The following is a 25267-nucleotide window of genomic DNA, read 5'->3' on the forward strand; positions in this document are numbered from 1 at the left end:
GAATTCTACAATATATCTCGATTTCCTGGAGTCATCTGATGTATCGATGGGACACATGTACGGATACAGGCACCATCAGACAGCGAACCTGCCTTTGTCAATAGGAAAGGCTACCATTCGATCAACGTTCAAGCAGTGTGTGACAGCCAAGGTGTGTTAAATATTTTTTTATAATAACAAATCAAATGTCACTGTTAAACCTGTACATGGAGCATACACGTCCTCCCTTCAAAGTCACAAGGACAATATGTTTACGACCCTGACACCATTCACGTTGTTAAACGAAATAGCTATCAGACAAATCTTTATAGTATGATATGATTTCAGCATTTGTTGTTTAACGCTGCGATCAGCAATGTTTCAGCTATATTGCAGTGGCCGCATTATGAACCAAGTTCGAAGGTTATATTGACTTATATTAACATTGACCACATTTGTCTCGTTCTGTAGGTAAATTTACTAACTTAGTGGCAAGATGGCCAGGCAGTACGCATGACAGCCACGTGTTCAAGATGAGTAACGTACGGCAACACCTGGAAACACACCATACGACTCTACAAGACAGCGTTATTCTCGGTGACAGTGGATACGCATGTCGTCCGTATTTGATGACTCCGTATCTAAAGCCATCTAGCCCCGAGCAAGAGCGATTCAACTCTTCCCATAAAAGAACAAGGTCAACCATAGAAAGAGCATTTGGGTGTTTCCATGTTCTGCACGGTGAAATCAGGATGAGCCCAGAGAGAGTTTACTAAGATAATAATATACACTGTAACTATGAAATAAATTTGAAGATAACCGATATATAAGTGCTAACACCAGTGGGAAACACTCATTCATATAACATAAGAATCGAATGATAACAATACTGTAGACCCTTTAAACAATCATACTATATTTCACAGGTGCTTGTGCTGTGTTGCATAATCTGGCGATAATTCTTCGTGAACCCATGCTGGATGTTGATGGAGAGGACGACAGTAACATTGAAGAGCAATATACAGGTCCCGAAGATGGACGGGGCATCCGTGATTATATCACAAGGCACTATTTCACTAACAGAAATGATCAAACTGTCTCTGCTTTAATATAACTATACAGAAGAATGCAGAGATACCATCTGTTGTCACTGAAGAAAATAGTTGACAGTGTTCGCAGTATGTAATTGCCAATGCGTGCAAATATAATTCTTACAAATATTTAATCAAAATCTTTGGCGTGCACTTTTGTCTTTTCGTGTTGAATCAAAGGGATAGAGTTTCCCAGCTATGTTTAACTAAAATTTAGATTACTGCGTAAATATTGTCCAGTGTACACAGTGCACATTTCCCTTAAGAAAAAATACAGCTAAACGCTACACGGATACAATGAGTTTGAATTTGTTGCACAACGCCAAGACTTCATGGTGAGCATGTAAGGTTCTTTGTGTATCTTTAGCAATGAGTCTAACACATTAATTTTATTGAATATGGTTTACATAAATTTCGTCGAAATCATGTATTAACTGATCGCCTTATCTCATCAACTCATCGTTATTGACAGCTACATACGTAAAGAGCACCCAGCAATCTACCGAAGTGATACGTGTTTGGTTACTTGTATGTAGTATAAAGTAGAAGATGGATAACAATTTATTAGAATTGACATTGTTAGTTATCTCCCGTTCGTTCAACTGAAGCTATACAATATACAACACAACACTGTGTAGCACACTATCAAACTAATTTTTTTTTTTAATGAACTCTTAGTAACATTTCAAACATGAGGATGTCGTTTTCATTCATGGTGCATCAAGCTATCCAACTCCAATCGGAGCTTCTTGTTCATGAGTTCAAAGTCAATGGTTTGCTGAATGACTTTCTTTTTCTGCTCAAGCAAAACCTCATACTGCAGTCTGGTGATGTCATCCTGTTTGATCTTTCTCTTGGTGACACGATTTGATTTCCCCCCAGTCTGGACCAAAGGCCTGAAAAAATAAATTGTTTTTGGATCATGAGAGTCTCCGTGTGTATATACAGTGAATGTTACGCTATAAACGCGTGTGTTTAAGGCCAAAATTAGTATGAGTGTTTCAATCTAAGGGATGGGCGAGTAGAGAAAAGGACTTGGCACTACATGTTTGTTAGCATTGCTGCAAGAAGTAAGATTCCAGTATTAATTAACAGGACATACTCTTCGATGGTACTAATGTCGTCATGTAACGCAGATGCGTCGACAGACAGTTCTCCTTCTGGGTAGATCTGTGTGCTGGAACAACTGGGCACAGACGCTTCCTGAGTAGGGACATCGCAAACATTTTCTTCTAAAGCCCGTGCTAACAGGTGTAAAGTCGAAGGAGAGCCAATTACATCGGCGACTTCCGTACCTGCACACACAAAGTTTTTTGCACACTTATTGAACATCAGTTAATAATATAATTAATATTTTTACACTGTTAAAACGGGAGAGGTACGGCACCAGGGTTATTATCATTTGTTTTATTACCAAAGGAAATGATATATTAGAATTGTATGATATATTTGTGTGATGACACGGCCTATTTTATGTCTGCAGCCACCTTCAGAAAAATGACTGCTATAATGTGACATATTTTTTCAACCAATTTTCGTTGTCATAAGAAAATTCTCTCATGAAAAGTATAAATGCTTCACATAAAATTTGCATTTGGAGACGAAGAATGTCAAGATTTGAACTTAACATCGAAAGACACAACATGAACTTCTTGGTTTGGAATAGGGGTAATGAGAGTTGCCCCCCCTTCTCTTTCCACAATGGCTGCCTGTCGGAGAACGGATCAGAAATACCATTACAAATGTAAATATGCACTGTGTATTTTATCACACGCGGCAATTTAATTGAAAATGTTGTCAAAAAGGTTGTTTAAATGTTCTTTTTTCATTTCCTTTTGATTAATGATCATCAAATCATGTGCAATACCCGATTCCCCATAGCCTTGTTCAACGTGTATGAACAGCTGATTAGGCTACTAGTTCATTGTATCATGTAAAGTCCTTTTTTAACACTTACAACAGTTTGTGTATCTATATTTTATTGAATGCAGGCGACATACCCATTTGCATCACTAGATCGTCCGATTCGATGCCCGTGAGTCCAGTGAAACTGGGACATTCCTTGTAAATGTCCACTATCTTTTCACTCGTCGTGGAAAGTGGGGCAATACAGGGCCCTCCCCCGGTCTTCCTCATGTCCAGCTGTCTGTTACTGAATTCCCTTTTGGCCGTCTGGTGCATGTTCGTCCATTTTGTTTTTATTTCTTTTGTTGTACGCTGACAAACACCGAGAGCGTTAACTTTGGAAGTTATCTCTGCCCAAATAGCCTTCTCTCTTTCGTGGATGACGGTGCTACACAACTTACTGTTAAGAATGGAGATGTGTTTCTCCACCAACTCGGCAATAAGCTGAATTTCGGAGCTGTCGAAATTCTTGTTTCTATTCCTAGGTTTGGGTGGATACGATGCCATTTTGACAGACGACCAGAAGTAACGCGTACGTATTTACGTCAAGGAATTGTGGGAAATATTTAGGGGAAACACCGAATTTAATGACAGGTTAATGAAGACACTTACATTAAGGCATCATTAGATAATGATATGCTAATAAACGTTTGATACAACCGATTTTAATGATGCCATTAACTAATGGTGCATTAAGCATTTAATGTATCATTAGGGTTTAATGTAGGCATTAGTTAATGAGGCTTTGATACAACCGGGTCCTGTATGTTAATGCATCACTGCCAGTGATTTATCTTTAATGCCACAAGCAGAGACCTGTGTTGTCTAGCCCACACAACTTAATTCCCATTGCTAACCAATTGTGTCGTGGTAGCTATGATAGAAAATGTAAACACTTTTGGGTTTAGCTGAGGTTTGGCAATGCATAATATTTACATGTCAAATCACATGTTGATGCTTTGTTGCAATAACAAATCATTGTTATCTTTTTTATAAATAACCATCGAATATCTCTGTCAATAAGAGTTGATTATTATTTTTATCTATCCATTTTCATTGTCTTGTTTGAGACCATCCGACCACCTATTACTGAATATGGTTTGGTAGCATGAAAATTGATGTTTATCACCTGGGGGGTAGATATCATTATTTCATACAGATATCAACCACTAGGTTTTCACCTTGTCATGAATACACTGTGTTGTGTGTACAATTACTGTTGTAGACATAAATTTTCTTTCAGTATTTTGTATATTCACATGCGAATCTATGAGTGTTCCATGTCAATATAAAATGTACTTGATTTAATACCACAGTTGAAGAGTCCTTCATATACATGATTTTAGTCAGAATGAAATAATGCTAATTAAAGATTATATTAATAGTTTTGCAGAATCCAAGTGCTAAGAAATGAATTGTTTTCACTGTATTCTCCAATCACAGTATGATGTTCAATATATTTTAGGTTCTGGTTTTTCTTCAATAAACCTTTAAAGGGACAGTACATAAAAGGTTCTGTGTGTTTTTAAAGGCAAACTACACTCCAAATCTCAGTCGTTTAGCCATCACCGTTTTAATTAGCCCACATAATCACCAGATGCCAATTAGCGCCAGCGACCCAAAACACTTGGCTTCAGACCAGTGATGGGGCAATTGGAGGACCACATTGACAGAGAAGGGGGAAATCTCATTCGTGACCAACCTCTCGCAAACAGGCATACCCAAAACAATTGTCAAGTCGTTGCATAATGGTTCACATATATTTCCCCATTTATTTATTTCAGATGCAATTTAAAGTAAATCGGGACGTGCGGAATTATACAGTATGATTGAACACATTTAAATGTGTCTTGGGTATATATTTATATGCAAGACATATGTAAAATCAAAAAATATTTATGAGGGATTCTTTGACGAAGAACTTGAAATCATATACGCATTCTGATTGGTTTGTCGTACTTTCGCACATAAGATTCATCGATTCATCGATAGTCTTCTTGCAGGTTACGGAAAGGGGCGAGTGGTGACGAAAGGGGGAAATCTCCTTGAATCCTTGCATTTGATTGGACGAAGCTTACCATAACCTTTCACCTTGAAAATTTGTCTGCGTGGGTAAATGTGAATAGAAGACAGGACAGAAGAAATATTTATTCATGAAAAAGTTTTGGGCTTCTGCCCCTCATCTAACAGATACAACAAAAATATATACTGACAATGGAGGTAGGATACAATTTCATATTTACTGTAAACAGGATTTAATATATTTAGAAATGTGTAACAGTTGTGTTTTACAACTTGTTTGTGGCAGGGTAACTAGTTTTAATTCAGATGGCCTTTCCCAATAATATTTATGTATATATTTAACTCTGTTATCTATATATGTGGGATGATACTCATCTTCAAGTATGTTAACACTTCTAGCTTGACAATAATCACAGTATCTAAGAGCTTTGATAATGTTGTGATATCGTCCAACTTCTATTTTTAACTTGTCACTCGATATTCTAATCATTGTTACATATTTCCGTCGACCCCATGGTAAAATATTGAGATTTAATTCATAACCAAAAGTTACTTCTAGATTTCTCTACAACATCAACTTTCTACTATTATTGAGGTCTGAGTTCCAATTTTGTATATAATTATCTATAAGTCTTTGTATAAACAAAGAGACAAATATCATAGGATTTATAAAGGATTTAACCACACATACGTAAAACCATTTGTACACAACATATCTTTTACATATCATGCCCAATTTTTCACACCTTTATCACAATGCTGCAAACAAATATTATATGCAACCTGTAATATACAATTACAAGTATTATTTAATTTAAACCAGTACTTCAAAATTCTACAAAATCTATTGATGTTAATAGGATACTGACCTAGTTCTCCATATACTGCAATAGTACATGCCTTTCAATGTACATTTAATACTTTCTTACAGAATTTAAGATGCACCCGTTTACCGTACCCCATATCTCACAACCACAGTACATTGTAGATGTAACGAAAGAATCAAATAATTGGAGTAGTGTTTGGGGTGTAAAATTAGAGTTTCTAATATTTGATAACAATACATTCATAGCTTTTAAATCTTTCCCAGCTAATGTTTTGTATCACAAAGAAAATGATCCAGTACTTGTAAAGACGTTTCCTATAAAGTAGCAAACTGTTTTACCACTTTAAGCTGTTCATCATTTAAAAAACATTTTTCATTTTTATGTAAATTCCCTCTTTTACTAAATATCATTACCTTCGTTTTATCGACGTTTATGTGTAAACCCCATTCTTCACAGTAATTTTGCAAGCTATTTATTAACAGTTGGAGCCCATTCGTTGTTTTAGATAAGATACAATATCATCAGCAAATAACATCATAAATAGGTTAACAAAATGAATCAACAATCCTGCATCTATGTTTTCTCAAAGTTTGAGCTCAAGGTCTTCCAAGAATAGAGAAAAGAGTAGAGGTGACATCACCTTCCCTTGTTTAATTCCAGCACCAATATAAAAATAATCGGACAGAGTGGAGTTAAACTTAACAGTTGCCTTTACATTTGTGTACATTGGGTGAATAATGTTCCACATTTCCCCCCCCCCGAACAGCGCTCATAAAGATCTTAAACAAAGATCTTATTTATATAAACACTATCAAATGCTTTGCTTAAATCAACAAAGGTACAATATAGGTGCTTCTTATCACCTAAATATTTACTTACAATGGATTGTAAAACAAAAAATGGCATCGACAGTGGAATATCCATGTTTAAACCCAAATTGAGCATCAGATATTGTGTTGTATTGCTCCGCCCAAGCAGATAATCTATGTGTCAACACTGAAGTGAATAACTTTGAAAAACAGCTATTTAGAGTGATACCCCTGTACCTGTTAGTGTCATTTTTGGCTCCTGTCTTGTGAATAGGAATTATCAATCCAGTACAGCATGCCTTGGGAAATATGCCTGTACTAAAAAGTTTATTTAAGAATTGAACGTCGGTTGGATCGGTTCATTGAAGTGTGAACAATTGAAAAGCGTTGGTTAAACTGTGTGAACCTCGCAAGCTCGGAGTTGATATGAGTTGATCGTAAACATCGATCGAGAATACGGGGAAACCCCGGAAAGTAGTTCCGGCAAAAGTTCACACGATCAATTTCACAAAATATTGTTCACATCGTGTGAACTATTTTTGGTCCGTTCACAGGTGTGTGAACTCCAAATATCAGATCACGCGACTACCCCTTCAGCCAATCAGCAAGAAAGAAACAGTGTAACCTTCAAAGTATGAAATTATTAAATAATATAGTTAATGGTTTAAAAGAGGTTATCACGAGAGTGTGTTTGGGGATGGTAAATATCCTGCATTAGGAATAAACATTGTATTTAGCGAGCCTTGGCGAGCTAAATACATAGTGTTTATTCCTAATAAAGGATATTTACCATCCCCAAACACACAAGCGTGATAACCTCTTTATCATATAATGTCATTCTTTAATTCTGTGCTTAGAAATCACTTTCCCTCTCTCAAAAACATTACTGAAACATTGCGAGTTTTCCAGGAATCCGCGCATTAATATTGATTACTTCACAGGGTAAGTGATGTGTCAGTCAGACAGTGACAGTAGCAAATATAGTTCCAACTGCTATTATATTGGCGAAACAACATATACGCAAAACGACAAATGTTTTTAATTGCCTTTCGCGACAATCCATCGGTCTGTCCGCTAGAGTAACTGTCCTTTGTCAAAGGGAAGCAACTCTAACCCTAGTCTATGAGACGTCACGGCCACGGTCAGACGTTGTTGACAGTCGGTCTGTCCTGTCATAACTTTAAGAAGTGTAGTCAGATGTACACACAGCGACAAAACGAAACACGGTAACAATTCAAACATATTTCGGCCAAATCCAACTATTTTAATTTGTGGAGAAGGTTTCAGGCCGCAGAGGTCTACAAGCACAATTATGGCTACTCATCCCACTTGGCTAGGCCTCGTGCCCTCGCAAAATTGTTTCGAAATTTATATCTCCAAAGTTGCCAACACTTAAAAAATGCCTTAGCTATGTAAGTCACAGTTAGACACTGATTTTCAGTATTCTAGACTGTTCTTTTGAATGACGAGGGCGACGCCATGTTTGTTTATAAACAGTGAAAGTAGTCCCTACTTGACCTTTGATATTTGCATCTCTATCCGCATATGATCCCAATGGATATCGTTTTCATCCGTTGGCTTTATCCTGCCGAGAAACCTACCCATCATATGATAAACCACTATATCAGCACTGCATATAAAAATCTTTTTCATTATCAGATTGTTTTATCTATTCCAACTGCTTTATTATTCTTCAAGTTTGTAATAGCGACCTGTACTTCATTTTCTCTGATATCTTTTCCCAATCCTCATATACAGGGTTGTTGTTTCTGTCTTCATTAGCTTGTTTTTCTACATCCGGCTGAGTAAAGCTTTCAAACTAAGTAATAGTTATAAAATATTTTGCAAAGTCACTGGCATCTAACTGGTTTCCCAGATTTGATGATTTTTTGGCTTAAAAATTTCCAGAATTCCTTAGGATGTCGCCAATGCAATTGCTCAATTTGTTTAGATTTATTATTATTGTAAATGTTTTTCTTTCTCTGTACAATCTTCTTTTATTTCCTCTTCTTTGAATGCAGATCAGACCTATTTATGTCTGACATGTCCCTCTAAGGCACTTATGTAATCCCCCTTACTCGAAACACAGATTTTGTATAGCCACCGTTGAAGCGAGTTTGACCTCTGACAGTCCACCTTCTCCTTTCCATATAGCGGTTTTCAATTTTCAGCAGGATATCACTCACATTTGCAACACTTTCTTCAATATTTTCTTCACAACAGTTAATAATAGTTTAGATTATGTGGTCTATATGATTCATGAGATCTTTCTTAAACATTTCATTATAGCTGTTGTCCCTTTTTGTGCCACACATTCCTCTTGTGAATATGTTGTAGCTATTCTCCGATCTGTCCCACACTTCAATATAACAGCAATGGGGACATGGTCACTGTATGGTGTAAAACCAAGAATTTCAAAATGAGATACCAGTTCAAAGTTGCATTCTTTTAAAAGCAAATAGTCTATAACAGGCATCCCGTTGCTACTTTGATAAGTATATTTCCCTCTAATATCATTGCACAAACGTCCATTTGCTACTCGTAGACCAGTTGAACGACACAAGTCTAAAAATTGAAGTCCAAAGCTGTTCACTGCCTTATCCATAGACGATTTATCGAGAGCGTTATCAACAGAATAATCATCGTCATCTATATATCTTGAAAACCCTGTTCCAGGTAATCAGATCTAAGTCCCACTCTTGAGTTTAAGTCTTCAATAAACACAATCTCATTCTCGTTCAGAATTTAATCTGTGTGGATTGCAGGTGTGCTTTGCTATTGAGTGACATCATAGATGAAACAAGATACGGACTTGCATCAATATTATACATAAACTGTGGAAAGTGTGGTATCTTAAACAGTGTGCCTACCGACAAAAGTCATCACAAGAATGGTCATCGTGGGGTGCCAATATATGACGTGAACACAAAATTAGCTGCAGGTAAGACAACAAATGTTGTTATTGAAATTGATATTGGACACCATTTTTCCAGAAAGATTAATAAATTATTTGATAAATTTATGCATTGTTTACCTTCATAATGTGAACATTTTAAAGTGTCAAAATAGAAAATACATTTTGTCTTGTTTGAGAATGGAAACTAAATTATCATTAACATTTTTTTTCAGATATTGATATTCATTTGAGTGGTAAGTATTTTGGTGTAGGGTATGCTTTGGCTATTTCTGTGCTTTACTGTTGCTTTCCTAACATAGCTACATCTCCCGATTTCTGTCGTAACTTCTGCCTGAAATATTGCCGCTGGCACGTAACACATCAACTTCATTTTCCCCATTTCTATCAGACCTATGATTAATACCCTCTAAATCCTTAGGTTTGACACTTTTCCTCAGCTGATATATCCTCCCTTTCTATTTATTTTGCATGACTAGAAATTAGAAATATTGAAATAGTAATGATATATGTTCAGCTTGGACAAGTCAAACTTTTGCAATCAGTGATGGATCGAATGTCTGTCATTATTAGTGTCAAGCTATTAACATTTTCTTTTCACAGCGATAAATTTAATTTGATTTTAAGGATGTTCACCTAAATATTGGTAGTAATTTCTCTCATATTTGGATGCCTGATTTTGCAGTTGAAAACAAATGCACCAAATATTAATACTTCCATCATCTAGTGCATTGATTAGATCTCTCTTCAACCACCACATGTGCAATGACCACATACTCAACTATTGCCTTGACACTTTATTAAAAAAAATCCTTTTTTAATTTCTTGTGTTTCAATGGGAACAATTTGGACTTGGTCTCAAACAAGTAGCGTTTGTTTCGGCCAGAACTCTACAGCTAATGAATATTTCTGCATGAAAACATTATCTTTAATTTTTGAGTATGAATTTATCATCAACTGAATTGGTGCCTTTTGCTGTTTTTAAATGTTTTGATTTTTCACATTTCCATGTAAACAGTTCACACTGTAACTGTCTCCACGTTGGACGTCACATGAAAACCACAATCTCACATTTCATAGTGTCACAGGAGTGAGAAGACAAGTACTAGATGCTGCCCTGACAGTATATTTTTATCACTGTCCATATTTTGCATTTTGTTCATCCTCAATTACATGTCAACAGATATTATTGTCAAACTTTTAATATGTTGGCATTCCCACATTCTAGTATTGAAAATGGGCCACACATGAAAGTGTTTATTATTTTTCCTTTTAACCATGAAATGTTTTACTATCTTGTTTAGGTGTGATGTTATCAATCATTCACTGTTGTTTACAGGAATGCTTCACTATGGCATGGGACCAACACACATTAACAGCTTGCTGACGTCAATTAATGTCCCTGGCATGTCGACTTGAACCATTAAGAAGCGTGAACGAGAAATTGGGCCAGCCATTGAGCAAGTTGCTGAAAAGTCATGCAGACGGTCTATTCTTAAGGAGGAGGTCATGACGAGAAATGATACAGAGGCTGCAGAACCTGTTGATTTGGTTGGTAGTTATGATATGGGCTGGCAGCGCAGAAGTTCTGGTAGGACATATAACAGTAAATCTGGACATGGTTCATTGATTGGACAACATACTGGTGCCATAATCGGATATGGGTCTCGGAAATCTATATGTCGGACATCTGAAGTTGCCTCTGCCAAGAACGTAAAGCATACAGATCATGACTGCCGATACAATTGGTCTGGATCAGCTAAATTAATGGAAGCCAGTGTTGGTGTTCAACTACTGAAGGACACTCACAGTTCTAAACATCGCATCAAGTGCATTGCGATGGATGACGACACAACAACAATGATCACATGCGGAGAGATTATGACCCCAGCTTAGAGAAATGGAGTGACATTAATCATGCTAAGAAATCTCTCACATATGGATTGTATGCATTGGCAAAATCACACAAGAAACTTACAAACAAGGTGATTTCTTATTATAAGAAATGCTACTCTTACGTGCTAGCCAAGAACAAAGATGATGTAGAGGGTGTCAAGGATGGTGTTAGGAATATAGTGCCTCATTCCTTTGGTTGTCATGTGAGTTGTGGGGATTGGTGTGGCTTTGTGCGATATGGCGAAGTCTATAAACACAAATCACTGCCCAGGGGTGAGTGTCTTTCTGGTGATGAACTGAAAAAAGACCTAGAACGTCTGTTCTAAGTGCATGCTATGAATGCCAGCTGTCTCGCTCCACTTGGTAGCACAAAGGCGAATGAATCATTTAATAACACTGTGGCAAGCAAGGCACCAAAGTCCCATCATTACAGTGCTTCAGAAAGCTTTAACTACCAACTTAGTGCAGCAGTGTGCCAAAAAAACCATTGGACACAGTTATTTGAGCAAAGCTTTCAAAACCAAACGTCTGTCCTCTGGGAAATCACTAGTCATTCGAATTCGTAAATTACAAAATCAAAGGGCGCAGAGACAGATTCGTGAAGCAAAAAGGGCATTCAAATTGGGTTGACTTTAGCTGAGGGAAAACAGAAACAAATTTAACGTTCAGCACGAGGTACGGGAGGGACCAACTTATGAGACCAACATTGGCACAGATGGCGATCATGATGTTACAAGGATACCTGACCCACTGGTATTGTCTTCAGTTCAGCGTATCACCAACCAGGGATGCCAGCTAGTATTCTTTGACCTTGAAACATCTTCAAAAGAACATAACACATCCATTTGTCAGATCAGTGCCCTGTCAGATGATACTGATGTATTTGATCAGTATGTGATTCCAGAGAAACCCATTAGCCCTTATGCATCCAATGTAACTAATTTGAGTTTACATGATGGTATTTTGTTGCATAAGGGTGTAGCTGTGCCGGCTGTTGACAAGCATGCAGGAATGTCAGCCTTCATCAGATGGCTGAAGTTACACAAGGATGTTGTTTTCATAGGTCACAATGTGAAGCACTATGACGCTGTACATTTGCTACGAGTAGCACACAAGTGTGACATGCTTGATCAACTTCAGGAAGAAGTTCTTGGATTTGTTGACACCTTGCCCTTTTTTCAAGTATTGTATCCAAATTTTCAGTGCCACAAACAAGAATATCTTGTGAAGCAGTTGTTGGACAAATCTCATGAAGCGCACAATGCTGTAGCTAACTGTCTGGCGCTTCATGATCTAGTCTCTGTCAACAGTGATAACATTTTGCAGCAGTTTTTCTTTTTGGGGGGCTGTTGAGCATCTTCAGTGGCTACAAACAAAGAGACAAAATGTAGCCTCATTGTCAGGACTAGTTGCACAAAAGATCTTGTCTAAAGCCATGGCAAACAAGTGCGCTGCATCTGGATTGAAGCTTTGTCATCTTGCTCTGGCCTACAACCGAAAGGGGGAGGAGGGTTTGATGCTAGTGTTGCAAGAGAAATATCATGGAAAAGTTTGTGTCACAAGCAGAAAACAAACATTGGACAAGTTGTGTTCGTACTTTGCATCATTGAAGAAGTAGAGATCTGAAAGATTAATGACTTGATTGAGGACTGTGAAAGGCTTTTCATCCAAACCTGGTACATGTTTTTACCAAGGGCTGAAGTGGTGCCATTTGCTATTAAGCAATTTTTCAAAATTTGATTTTTCCCTGTTTCCATTGAAACAAGTTTGACTTACCCGAAATGAAGGTAGTTCAGGAGCAGCACTAAAAATACTCATCTACATTTGTCATCAATGGCAACAAGTTTGACTTTGACTCTGTACATAGTGGTGTGTTTGTCTAGACCATATCTCTAAAACTAATAGGTATTCTCTCTTGAAATTGTGCACACACAAAGACCAGGTTGCAAAATGGCGAAGTTTGCTATCTATTGGTGTTTAGAATTTATATTTTTTCTGTTTCCATGGAAAAAAGTTTGCCTTTGTATTTCTATGTCAGGTATAATGTTCCGAATCCCAATACCATGGTATTGTTTTGATAGCTATATAAATAGTCATGTACAGTGCCGTGCCAGTTATATTCGTACGATCCAAAATGGCCGCCGTTTGTTTACATATCGACTTGCTTTTACAGAGCGTCATATATTAATGAAAAAATTATCTACATACCTTAATACTTGGTAAGATGCCCTTTCATAGTCAGAACTTTAGATATCCGGCATGGAATAGATTCATAAAGGCCACAAATAAAGTCTAGCTCAATGTCCTGCCAAGTGATATGGATCGCTTCAAACAGCTGATCTTGGTTAGTGATGTCGTTTACAGTGTCCTGTTGTTTTTTCTTTAGTTTTAGCGAAACATTTTCTATAACATTTAAATCCGGTGATTGTGCTGGCCAATCTAACATGTTTATGGCATTGTCGGCGATGCATTTTTTGACAATATTTGCCCTAAGATCGGGCACATTGTCGTCTTGAAATATATAGTTATTGTCTCGAAAATGTCTACAAATTACTGGCCACAAATTATTGTCCACAATTTCTATGTATTTCTGGGCACTGATGTTACCATTTACACGCACCAAAGTCCCCACACCCTGATAACTGATACTCCCCCACACCATCAAACTCAACTTCCTGGTTCGAGGGGGACACGTTTTCTTCTGTTCAACCCCCTAACAACCATCTTTTTTTTCGTGATGCGCCTGTAAAATCCTTCTCGGTGTAATTCCCTTTGAATTGTTCTTTTCGAGACAGGTTGGTCTCTCACCGAATTGAAATTACCAGTGATGTCCTTCTAGGTCTATTATTTTTAACGAGTCTGAACAGCGCGGTGCGATCTCTGTTTGACAACTTTTTTTTGTCTAGCTTGTCTCGGGATGTTTTCTACCGAACCCGTTCGCTGAACTTTAGCAAAAATACTACCCAAAGTAGACTTAGGAACCCCCAACAGGTCAGTAATCGCTTGATAACTTTTCCCCTCTTCTTTTAACTTTAACGCTATTCTTTTCACATCACTACTCAATTCCTCAGATTTTCTCCCCATGTTTGCACGGATTATTGTATGTTTTGATCAAAACAGCAGACAATACTTTGAAGGACATCACGTGACCAAAGTGACGTCATGTCAAATTTAACATGGTTCCGAGCATTATTGACCCTACGCGAAACATTTTTGTGCTCGTAAAATATTTGACAGTTATAAACCATTATGGATCGTACAAATATAACTGGCACGGCACTGTATATTGACAGATTAGATATAAATTCTCTCATCAAATTAGAGTAACAGTCCGATGATTTGTTCTTTCAAATTTGTGGGGGCGGGGAAAGGGTTATCATCTTCTGATGACTCTTGTTATCACATTGTAAACATTGTGAAACTTGCATTTGTTACAAATATTGTTGTGTTTTAAACAAGTGTTGAAGCATACATTCATCAGGACATGTATGATAACATGATATTTGAATGGGGACGGTCGGGTAGCCTAGTGGTTAAAGTGTTTCCTCGTCACGCCGAAGACCTGGGTTCGATTCCCCACATGGGTACAATGTGTGAAGCCCATTTCTGGTGTCACCCGCCGTGATATTGCTGGAATATAGCTAAAAGCGGCTCAAAACCATTCTCACTCACTCACTGATGTTTGAATGCTAAAATGTATATCTTTTCCCAACGAAAAGGTGATTACTTCAAGCAATAAAAAGAGATGTTTTTTCAAGTACAAATTGATTTGTCAATCCTCTGTGAAGTATGAATCCATGACAGTTCTGGTGCTGGAAAACATCAGATGGTAATTGGTGGTAAGCAATGACATGTCCGCTTATGATTGTGGAAACCTGCAAGACCTCGGGTTGGCTGTAGCCTATAAAGAAGATCCAGCAGTGCAAGAGTGGATTAGACGGGCAGCAGGTCTAGCGCTTCTCCCTACAGACGATGTCAGAGATGCCTGGCTAGAAGCGATGCAGCACACACCTGATCTACCCAGAGCTGAGACCTTCAACGACTACATGGTATTGACTTGGGTAGATTATGACACCACTGGCCCGAGGACCAACAACAACGTGGAAGGCTTCCATAACAAGCTGAATAGAAGTCCTCCTCACCAACACCCCAACATCTACCGTCTGATAGAAGTCTTCCGAACGATTGAGAAAGCTGACTAGGTGAAATTGGCATAGATCAACCTCGGTGCACCTGAACCAAGTAGAAAGCGGGTCTACCGTGAGGTTGACAAAGGACTCCAAAGACTGAAAGATCAACTGACCCAAGGGAGGAAAAGTCCAATCCAGTTCCTTGATGCTGCAGGTCACCTATTGAAGCTTGGATAGCCATTATCCGCCATTATGATGCTTTGAATGTTGAATTATGTTAAAGATTCTTGTTAAACATGGTTCATATTTGTAATATAATGTTGAATAAACCATACTAATTACAATCTGCAAATGAATTAGCACAAGATAATTCATAATTATAATCCTGGTGTTCCCTATAATTCGAACTTAAACACAGTTAATGATCTGTGTGGAATAGTCCATATTGATAGGTAGAAGGCAGGGGATTAGTGGTCCAGTCATGCATATCCTATGTTGTTATAAGCTGTATGACAAATGGCCTGTATGACTGATGGGAGGATACCATATCGTTACATTTTGGGTCTGTTTCATTTGGAGACTGTAACAGATTGACATTAATATACCTATAATAATATATGATCCATAATTATCCGTCAGGATACTAGCATCTTAGACAATCAGCTTTGTACATCTATACGCATGCGCGGCGTGAGTCCCAGTAAGCCGTCAGCCTGTACAGACGTCTCTTCAGTAAATATCAGTAAACAGTGATTAACCAAACCCCGCATTCGTTACCCAGTTATCAGCTGACACAACAGCCTGAGGATATTACATGGTGGCAGCGAGTGAGAAACTTTAGAACTGTGAACTGTGAATATTTACCGCTGAAACAACATTGGAAGAGAACATTTTGGACACTGAACAAAAAAAAACAAAAAAAATCATCTGTGAAATTTGGCTTCGTCACCCTGTGTGTTTCATCATTAAGGATAAGTGATGGTGCTGAAATTGCAGAATTTTAATCGTTTGGAAAAACAGACAAAATTAGGGGACTCACCACTGCTCACAACTAAGACGTTGGGCTGAAAGGCGAACTGAATAGATCTATCAAATATCAAATATCATAAATCATGTATCAGTGCATGCTTTGAAATTGTGAGCGAGTGTTAAATATTATATTCTTAGGCATTCATAAGGATATTCATGGATTGGAATAACACTGTATCGCAGTAAGTAAGAAATGTATGTACTCTGAACATGAACTGTCATCACTAACGACTCACCGCCATTTTGAAGAATCTGTCATCAAAACTGTAATAAAAATCATTCAAGCTACCAGTGTATGTGAATACTTCTCATAACAAATATCATTGTTTATTAGAACTGGATTATTGGGAACACTTTTCTTGAATTGAAGATGTATTATATTTGACATTATTGGAATTTTCATGATATCTCAGAATGTTGGTTGAAAAAACCCGCGCAAGTAACAAGCATCAGAGTAAAATGACGTCAGAAGATTGACGGATATGATGTACCGGACATAAGTTCTTCTTCCGGAAAAATGTAAACAAACACACATATTCATCGGGAAACTTCATAATAGTGACATTTTATAACCTTTTGAACTTTTGACTTGATCATTGACAACAATATGGACTTGTATTCAACAGCCAAAAGTGTGAAATCAAAGTAGAGAAGATCAGCTTTTTTGGTATGGTATATGAGAGAGGAGCTCACCCAGACCCAAAGAAAGTTGAAGACATAAAGTCAATCAAGACACCACAGACCCAAAAAAAATTACAAGAATTCCTTGGCATAGTAAATTACATGGGACCATTTGTACCAAAATTGTCACAACACACAGCTTCACTTCGTGATTTATTCAAGAAGGACTCAGAATTCTGCTGGTCCGAATCCCATGACAAAGACTTCAAGAGAATAAAATCTCTCATATCCGAAGAAGGCACCCTGAGCTACTTTGATCCAAGCAAAGAGACAGTGATCCAAGTTGATGCATCCTTACGCGGACTTGGAGCAGTATTAACACAAGATGGAACACCAATAGCATTCGCATCAAAGAGTTTGACTGACACTGAACAACGATATGCCAACATTGAAAGGGAGTTACTGGCAGTTGTATTTGGATGTGAAAGATTCCATACATATGTGTATGGAAAGCCATTTATTATAGAGACAGACCACAAACCTTTAGAAATGATCAAGCTGAAGAACTTGACTGCAGCCCCACCAAGATTACAGAGAATGCTTCTACGTCTCCTAAACTATGATGTCAAAATCAGATACAGACAGGAGAAATTACCCTGGCTGATGGGCTATCAAGACTACCAAACAATAAGAATACAAGAGAAATTCACTTGGACATCAAAGTTAGCCCAATACAGTATCCATCAGACAAGCAAACAACGCTAAAGTCATGCACAAGTCAAGACCAAACGCTCACCGAACTTCGTGACATGATTGTTGAAAGATGGCACGTTCAAAGAAATACCAGGACCAATCCACCTGTACTGGTGTCACAGAGACGAATCAGTTGAAGATGGCCTTATCCTTAAAGGAGAGAGAGTCATAATTCCCCAAGAAATGCAACATGAAATACTACAGAAGATACATGCAGGTCACCAAGGTGCAACCAAGTGCAAGTTGAGAGCCAGATCATGTGTATTCTGGGATGGAATAAACAAAGATATTGATCAAGCTGTAAAATAATGCCCTACATGCCAAAGCCATCAAGACTCACAAGCTAAAGAAACCCTGATACCTCATGAGATCCCAACAAGACCATGGCAGATAGTAGGTACAGACCTATTTCATCATGATAAAAACGAGTTTCTTATCGTCACAGACTACTACTCAAAGTTTCCGGTCATAAGAAAGTTACCAAAGCCCTGCACATGTATTGCTTTAATAACAGCTTCTAAGAGTATATTTGCAGTACCAGACAAAATAATCAGCGATAATGGCAGATACTTTGATAGCAAAGATAACAGAAAGTTTGCTAAAGAGTGGTGTTTCGACCACACAACCAGTTCACCCATTACCCCCAGTCAAATGGCTTCATAGAAAGGTCTATCAAGACAGTGAAGAGTACCTGAATAAAGTATAAAGAAGACGATATGGATCCTGATATGGCGCTGCTGTGTCTAAGGACCACACCTATAGGCCATCACCAGGAGAATTACTCAGCGGTAGAAGACTGAAGAGTAACCTACCATGCAAGATGCACAACAACAAATATGACAGAGACAACATCCAAGCTAACCTGAAAATGCGGACATTTGCATTTCGGCCATGCCCCCTTCAAATAGTGTATTTTAGTACGACTTTTCACACACATTACAAGTTGTTCATTATAATATGTATATTTATAATATGATGAATTATGAAATGTTTAAATTTAAATTGTTTAATTCACCGGACAATTAACAAATAACATTATTTTAGAATTTCATGGAAAACATACGTTTATTTCTGTTATAATAACGATCTCTTAACGTAGTGAACAATCTAATTAATATTCATGAGTTGTATCTGCTCAAGTGTATGCGTTGTAACATTTGGATCGAGACTTTATCCCATATTTGGTTATCACGTGACCTCACGGGAAAAGATTTTTTTTTAAACTAAAGATTTTTTAAAAACAAGACAGATAATATAATCACAAATACTAAAATATTGTTGATAGCAATAGTTATTTGAAAACTTGTTCATCCGTACTTAATTATTGACCATAAAAAATGATATCAATCATCACAGAAAACAAAATGGCGGTCAATCAAGATTCAATATACGACTAGCTACTGAAAACAATAAAATCTGAAAATCCTCATTGTATGTCAACCAAGTGAAAAAGTCGTCAACCAAGTAAAAAATTCGTTAACCACGACTTATAAAATGATTGGTCTGGCAGATCCGCTCGATTGATCTGCTGTCACGCTTTCGCTATCATCTTAGGTTACGTATCGTAGCATTGCGAGGATAATGAGGTAGATCTACATCCTTACTTACTTACTTACTTTGGAGATTTAACGTGCGCTTTCCGACTGATGCGTATTTCGCACACGGGCCAGGCCAGGCCATTTAATGTGTTTCCGAAAGGGGCGAAGGTGGTCTGTGCAACCCAAGAGGGGGGTTTTAGGGGTTGCTTTTTTATAGAATTTGGGAATTTTGAGATTTGGAATAGATGCCGATGGGATTGGGGAGGAGAACTAAGGGAGCTGGGTATGGTGGATGTTTGTTTGTTTATGTGATTTTGATTTGGTAGGTTATTGTGTTTTTAGATGCGTTTTATTAGTTCCGTTTTTATTAAGAATACGCCTAAGGCCTTGAAGTTTTCTAGTTTATTTTGTGGGTTTAGTATTGCTTCTAGAGTAAGAGCCTTGTTTAGATTGAGGGTGGTTTGTAATGCGGTTCGATGTGTTAGGTAGTGTGTGCAGTGGATGAGTGCGTGTTCTGGGGTTTCTGGTTGTTTGCAGTGTGGGCAGTTACCTGTAGTGTGTTTTTTAATTTTTTTTAGGTGGTTATTTAGGTTGGTGTGTCCTGTTTGGAGTTTAGTGATTACTCTGTCGATTTTTTTGGATGGATGGAGAATTTTTGGTTTGGTTAGTGGTTTGCTGAGCACTCTTTTGATTTGGCTATTTGAGTTTAGATATAGGTTATGCCATTTTTTTGTGATTTTTTGCTTGTTTACACTTTTAATTTCTGATTTTGAGATGGGTAAGTTTAAGCTTATTTCTGGGATTTTGAGGGATAGTTTAGCTGCTTTATCAGCGTTTTCATTACCGTATATTCCTACGTGGGCGGGTATCCACAAGAAGGTTATTTGTTTGCCTGCCTTAGTTAGGTCGTTGGAGCTTTTAAGTATTTGATTTATTAATTTAGGTCGGTTTTTGGTATTTTTGTTTTGGAGGGCTTGCAGTCCACTTAGGGAGTCGGTAAGTATTAGGATTTTTTTGTGTTTTTTTTATTCTTGATTATGGAGGGCTGAGGCCATGCCCATTAGTTCTGCCGTGAATATTGATTGGTTGTTTGGGAGTCGGAAGGATTGTGTGGTTTTAGTTGGTTGTGTGGTATGGACTCCGAAACCTGTGTGTTTGGAGGTCGGATCTGAGGATCCGTCCGTGTAAATGTGACACCAATTTGGCCAATTTTCGTGTATGTATGCTAGTGTGGTAGTTTTAGCTATGTTTGGGGTGGTTTGTTTATTTATTTGGCTAGCTAGTGTTGTGTCTATTTTGGGTATTTTAAGTTTAGGGATGAAGATATTTGATTGTTTGCAGTTTTGTTTAAGATTTTTAATTTGGTGTTCATTTAGGTAGTTTGTTATTCTTTGAGATATTGGGGTAAGTAAGGGGTGTTTACGAGCTAGAGCTTGGTTTTTGGGGCTGATGTTTTGGTTTATTAAGTTTTGGATGAGAGGGTTTGATTGGGACGCGGCCCAGAAATTTAAGCTTAGCTGTTCCCTGCGTAGACTTAGTGGCATTTCTCCTGTTAAGGCCTGAAGTGAGGTGTAGGAGGTGCCATGTTGGGTGCGTGTAATTAGTTTGAGAGCCTGATATTGTATTGAGTCAAGTTTTTTAGATAGAGAGTTGTTTAGGGTGTTGTATATGGCGCAGCCGTAGTCTAGTTTTGATCTAATTAGTGATATGTAAAGAGAGAGGAGGGTATCTTTGGATGCTCCCCAGTTAGAGCCAGTTAGACATCTTAGGGTGTTTAGGTCTTTACTGCATTTAGTTGTTAGGTTTTGGATGTGAGCATCCCAGGTGAGATGTTCATCGAAAATAAGGCCTAAGAATTTGGTTTGTTTTTGAAATTAGATTGTTTGATTGTTTAGCTGGAGGATTGGGGAGGCGGGTTTCAAGTTTTTATGTTTGAATACTATTCCTGTTGTTTTTTCTGAGTTAAGGGAGAAGCCCCATTTGTCAGCCCATTGTTGTATTTTATTAAGAGATTTTTGGAGTAAATTTTGGACCATGTTCATGCTTTTAGTGCGGATCCAGATGGCTCCATCATCCGCGAATTTTGATGTGTTTACTTTAGGAGATAGGCCCTCGAATAGATCGTTTATCATTATATTGAAGAGGGTGGGGCTGAGGATACTGCCCTGTGGAGTACCATTTTCTAGGGGACATTGGTCCGATAGAGTTTGGTCTATACCCACGGTTATTTTACGATTGTTTAGGAAGTCCTGGATGTAGTTTATTATCTGACCTTTGAGTCCTATTTTTTTAAGTTTTTGTATTAGCCCATCGTGCCATACCATGTCGAAAGCTTTAGAGAAGTCTAAGAAGATGCCTGTGGTATATTGTTTATTTAGTTGTCCTGTCTTAATATCTTGTTCTAGTCGGGCGAGGTTATCTAGGGTTGAGCGGCCAGGAGTGAAACCGCTTTGATCTGGGTTTATGATGTTATTTTGGGTTAAGTAATGTTGTAATCTATTTTTAGCCATTGATTCCATTACTTTACATAAGTTTGAAGTTAGGGATATTGGTCTATATGAGTTAGCTTGATTAGCTGGTTTATTAGGTTTAGGGATTGGTATGACTAGGGCCTGTTTCCAGGGAGTAGGAACCTGTCCGTTTATGTAGATGAGATTGTATAGTTTGAGTAGTGCCTGGAGTAGTTTTAGGGGGAGTTTTTTAATTATTTGGTAAGAAGTTAGGTCTAATCCTGAGGCTGTGCCCTTTTTCCTGTTTTGGATTACGTAGAGGAGCTCCTCCATTGTGTAGGGTTGATTTATTTCTAGATTGTTATTGTTTGGTTCTTTTGTGGGTTTGTTTTCTGTTTTAAGTTTATCTTGGAATTTTTTACTGAAGTTGGTGTTACTGCTAACGGCCGAAAAGTGGTTGGCGAGATTATTTGCTTTTTGGGCGGGGTTGGTTGAGTTGTCAATGTTAGGGTTTTTTTTATGTCGTTTTAAGCCTCTGATGGCGTGGATTTTGCGCCAGACCATTCTGGCATCTGTACGGTTATTTATACCTTCGCAGAATTTTTTCCAGTCTCTACTTTTGGCTATTTGCACTAGTTTTTGAACCTGGTGGTTTAGTTCGTGGGCTATGTTTAAATATTTGTAGTCGCGTTTTGCTTTATTGAAGGCTGATTTACGTTTTCGTCTAGTCTGTTCTATTTCCTCATTCCACCATGGTACCGTCGGTTTGCCTGTCTTAGATGTTTTGAAGGGGATGGAGGTTTTGGCTGCGTTTATTATATAGTCTGTTAGGTTTTTACAATAGGTTTCTGGATCATTATTTTCTATTTCGTTTAAGTTAGCTTCGTTGCAGATATCTTGGAATTGGTCCCAGTTAGCTTTATTGTAATGGAATTTTGGTTCTTGGTTTTCTGTTTGGATTGGTACGTTTGTATTTCCTATGGTTATGTTTATGGGGAAGTGGTCACTACCTAGCGGGACGTCGTGCACTTCCCATTGAGTACTTTGGGCTAGATCTGCGGTGCATATGGTTAGGTCGATAGCCGACATTTTTTGGTTTATCTTATCGTACCTCGTGGGTTGGTTGCTATTAAGGAGTACTAGGTCGTTTGTTTCTATCCATTCGGAGATTAATTTGCCATGATTATCTATTTTATCATCTATGCTCCATGTAGGATGGTGAGCGTTAAAGTCTCCTAGGAATATAGTAGATTTATCGCTTATTTGGAGTAGTTTGTTTAGATCCTCAGGTTGGACTTTTTGTTCCGCCCAGTGGTAAATATTTATGATGTTTATGTTTCGGTTATTTAATGTGATTTTAATGCCGTTGGCTTCTAGGTTTGGCGTGTCTATTTTTATTTCTTCGTAATTTATATCTTCCCTGATAAATATGATTAGTCCTCCTGCGGCTCTTCTTGTTTTCGGTTTAGCTCTGTCAGTTCTAACTGAGTTGTAGTTAGGTAGTGTGAATTTGGATTTTTTTGAGAATTTGGTTTCCTGTATACAAGCAATGTGAGGGCCTTTATTTAGTTTAAATTTAGTTTTTAGTTCATGGCCGTGGGAGGTGAGTCCGTTGGCGTTCCACTGAAAAATATTTAGTCCTTCGAATATTGGGTTCGGGTGATTGGTGATTTATTTTTTATTTTTTATTTTATTCGGTGAGTTCTTTTAGATGGAGGTTAAAGAGGAAGAAGGGAAGATCGGTTAATTTTAGATTGAAAGCTACTTTGTAGAAGGATTTCATGCTAGCTTTTGGTGAGTTTTGACTATGCATGTATGCTAGGAGTAAGGTGAGGTTATTTAGGTTTTGGGTGTTGGCTGGTTGGGGAGTTTGGTTTGTTTTAGTTGGAGTAGTGTCTATTGTTTCCTCAGTAGTGGAGAAATCTTCGTCATCTGTTAGATTAGGTTTAGCTGATTGAGTTTCCATGGGGGAGGCATGTGATGTGGAGGGTTGTGAAGGTGTTTGTGGGATGGGTGTAGCTGATGATTTCTTAGTGTTTGTGTTTTGTTGTTGTGCTTGCTTGTGGGAGAGTGTTGTTACCATATGGGCTGTAGGGTGCTTGGATGAGGGTCGTGTTGTGGTGGTCATTTTGAGGTTTGTTTTGCATGCGGGGGTTGATGTTTTGGCTATGTGAGATGTGGGAGGGTTCGTGGTTGGTTGAGTGGGTGCTTGTATGTGTGAGGTGGGTGCGGTTTCTCGGTAGGGGCCCCAGACAGAGCTGTCGGTTATGGGTGTGGTGTTTGTTTGTGGGATGGTGTTTGGGTATGGTGTAGGGAGGAGTGGTTTAGATGCAGGTGTAGCAAATTTTCGTGTTTGGATTTTAGCCGTGTCTATGTTTATGTGTTTGTTGGCCTGCTGGGTGAGTGTGTGTCTGTATGGGCATTGGTTTGAGAGTGAAGTGTGTTGGGTGGATTTGCAGTGGATGCACCAGGGTGTGCATGTGCCTGGGCAGTCTGTTTGTGCGCATCCATGATGCAAGGTATTTATGTACAGTTGTAAACACCTTTCAATCAAATTAACAAGATGTTCTCAGTAATTAAGCCTCGACTCAGTGTCTTCAATCAGTGTCAACACAGTTTATTGCCTATTACAATGATTGACCGCTTGGACAATCATGTAGGTACGATGTATTTACAGCAATCAAAACAAACAAAGCTTGTCAGTGTAGATAATCGTTATTGTGTTACAGCTGCAGACAGAAACTGCTCAGTCCTAACTGTTGATAATGTCCGGTCAAAATTTAAGAATGTCCGGACAATACTTTTTAAATTGTCTGGGCAGAAAAATTTAAATGTCCGATAAGCAATATTTTAAACCAGACATTTGAGATTCCCAATCGGACATGTCCGGAGCATATGACCGTTTCCGGACCCCTGGTCAAGACTCACAGAGAATGTATCATAACAGGCAAGCCCATGACTTGCCACCATTAGTAACTGGACAGAGAGTCCGTATTCAAGATCAAACAACAGGACTGTGGACTCCAGGTACTGTCAAGCAGAAGTGCACAGAGCCAAGGTCATACTTAAACTCCAAATGGTCATGTATTAAGAAGAAATCGACGACACATCTTAGACTTAATTTCTCCAAGAAAGAAGGTAACCTTTAGAGAAGAAGAAACTAATAGACAGAATGAGACTATAACACCAAATGAACACATGGAGTAGTATAGGTAATGGGGGTTCTGCCGCAACTCCACTGGAGCAGGATTCATATACCTATACTGCTACTACAGGAGGAATTTTTTATGCCAAAATGATGAT

General features: G+C 38.1%; 2 protein-coding genes and 1 pseudogene across 3 annotated transcripts in view; 1 reads left to right on the forward strand and 2 right to left on the reverse strand.

Annotated features, from left to right (window-relative positions):
• The window catches only part of LOC124149737 (exonuclease 1-like), a 191806-nt gene that overhangs the window by 133118 nt on the left and 33421 nt on the right, over positions 1–25267 (reverse strand). The gene's annotated exons all lie outside the window — the stretch shown is intronic.
• On the reverse strand, positions 1707–6084 carry LOC124149738. Its single transcript, XM_046521494.2, has 3 exons — positions 3071–6084; positions 2173–2365; positions 1707–1966 (listed from the first exon to the last, which is right to left on the reverse strand). Exons 1-3 carry the CDS (start codon positions 3480–3482, stop codon positions 1777–1779), a joined length of 795 nt encoding a protein of 264 aa, XP_046377450.1. The 5' UTR covers positions 3483–6084; the 3' UTR covers positions 1707–1776.
• LOC125384263 lies at positions 9343–12207 on the forward strand (annotated as a pseudogene).

The sequence above is a fragment of the Haliotis rufescens genome, unplaced genomic scaffold (genome assembly GCF_023055435.1).
Source record: "Haliotis rufescens isolate VD_foot unplaced genomic scaffold, xgHalRufe1.0.p SCAF_3, whole genome shotgun sequence".
NCBI lineage: Eukaryota > Metazoa > Mollusca > Gastropoda > Lepetellida > Haliotidae > Haliotis > Haliotis rufescens.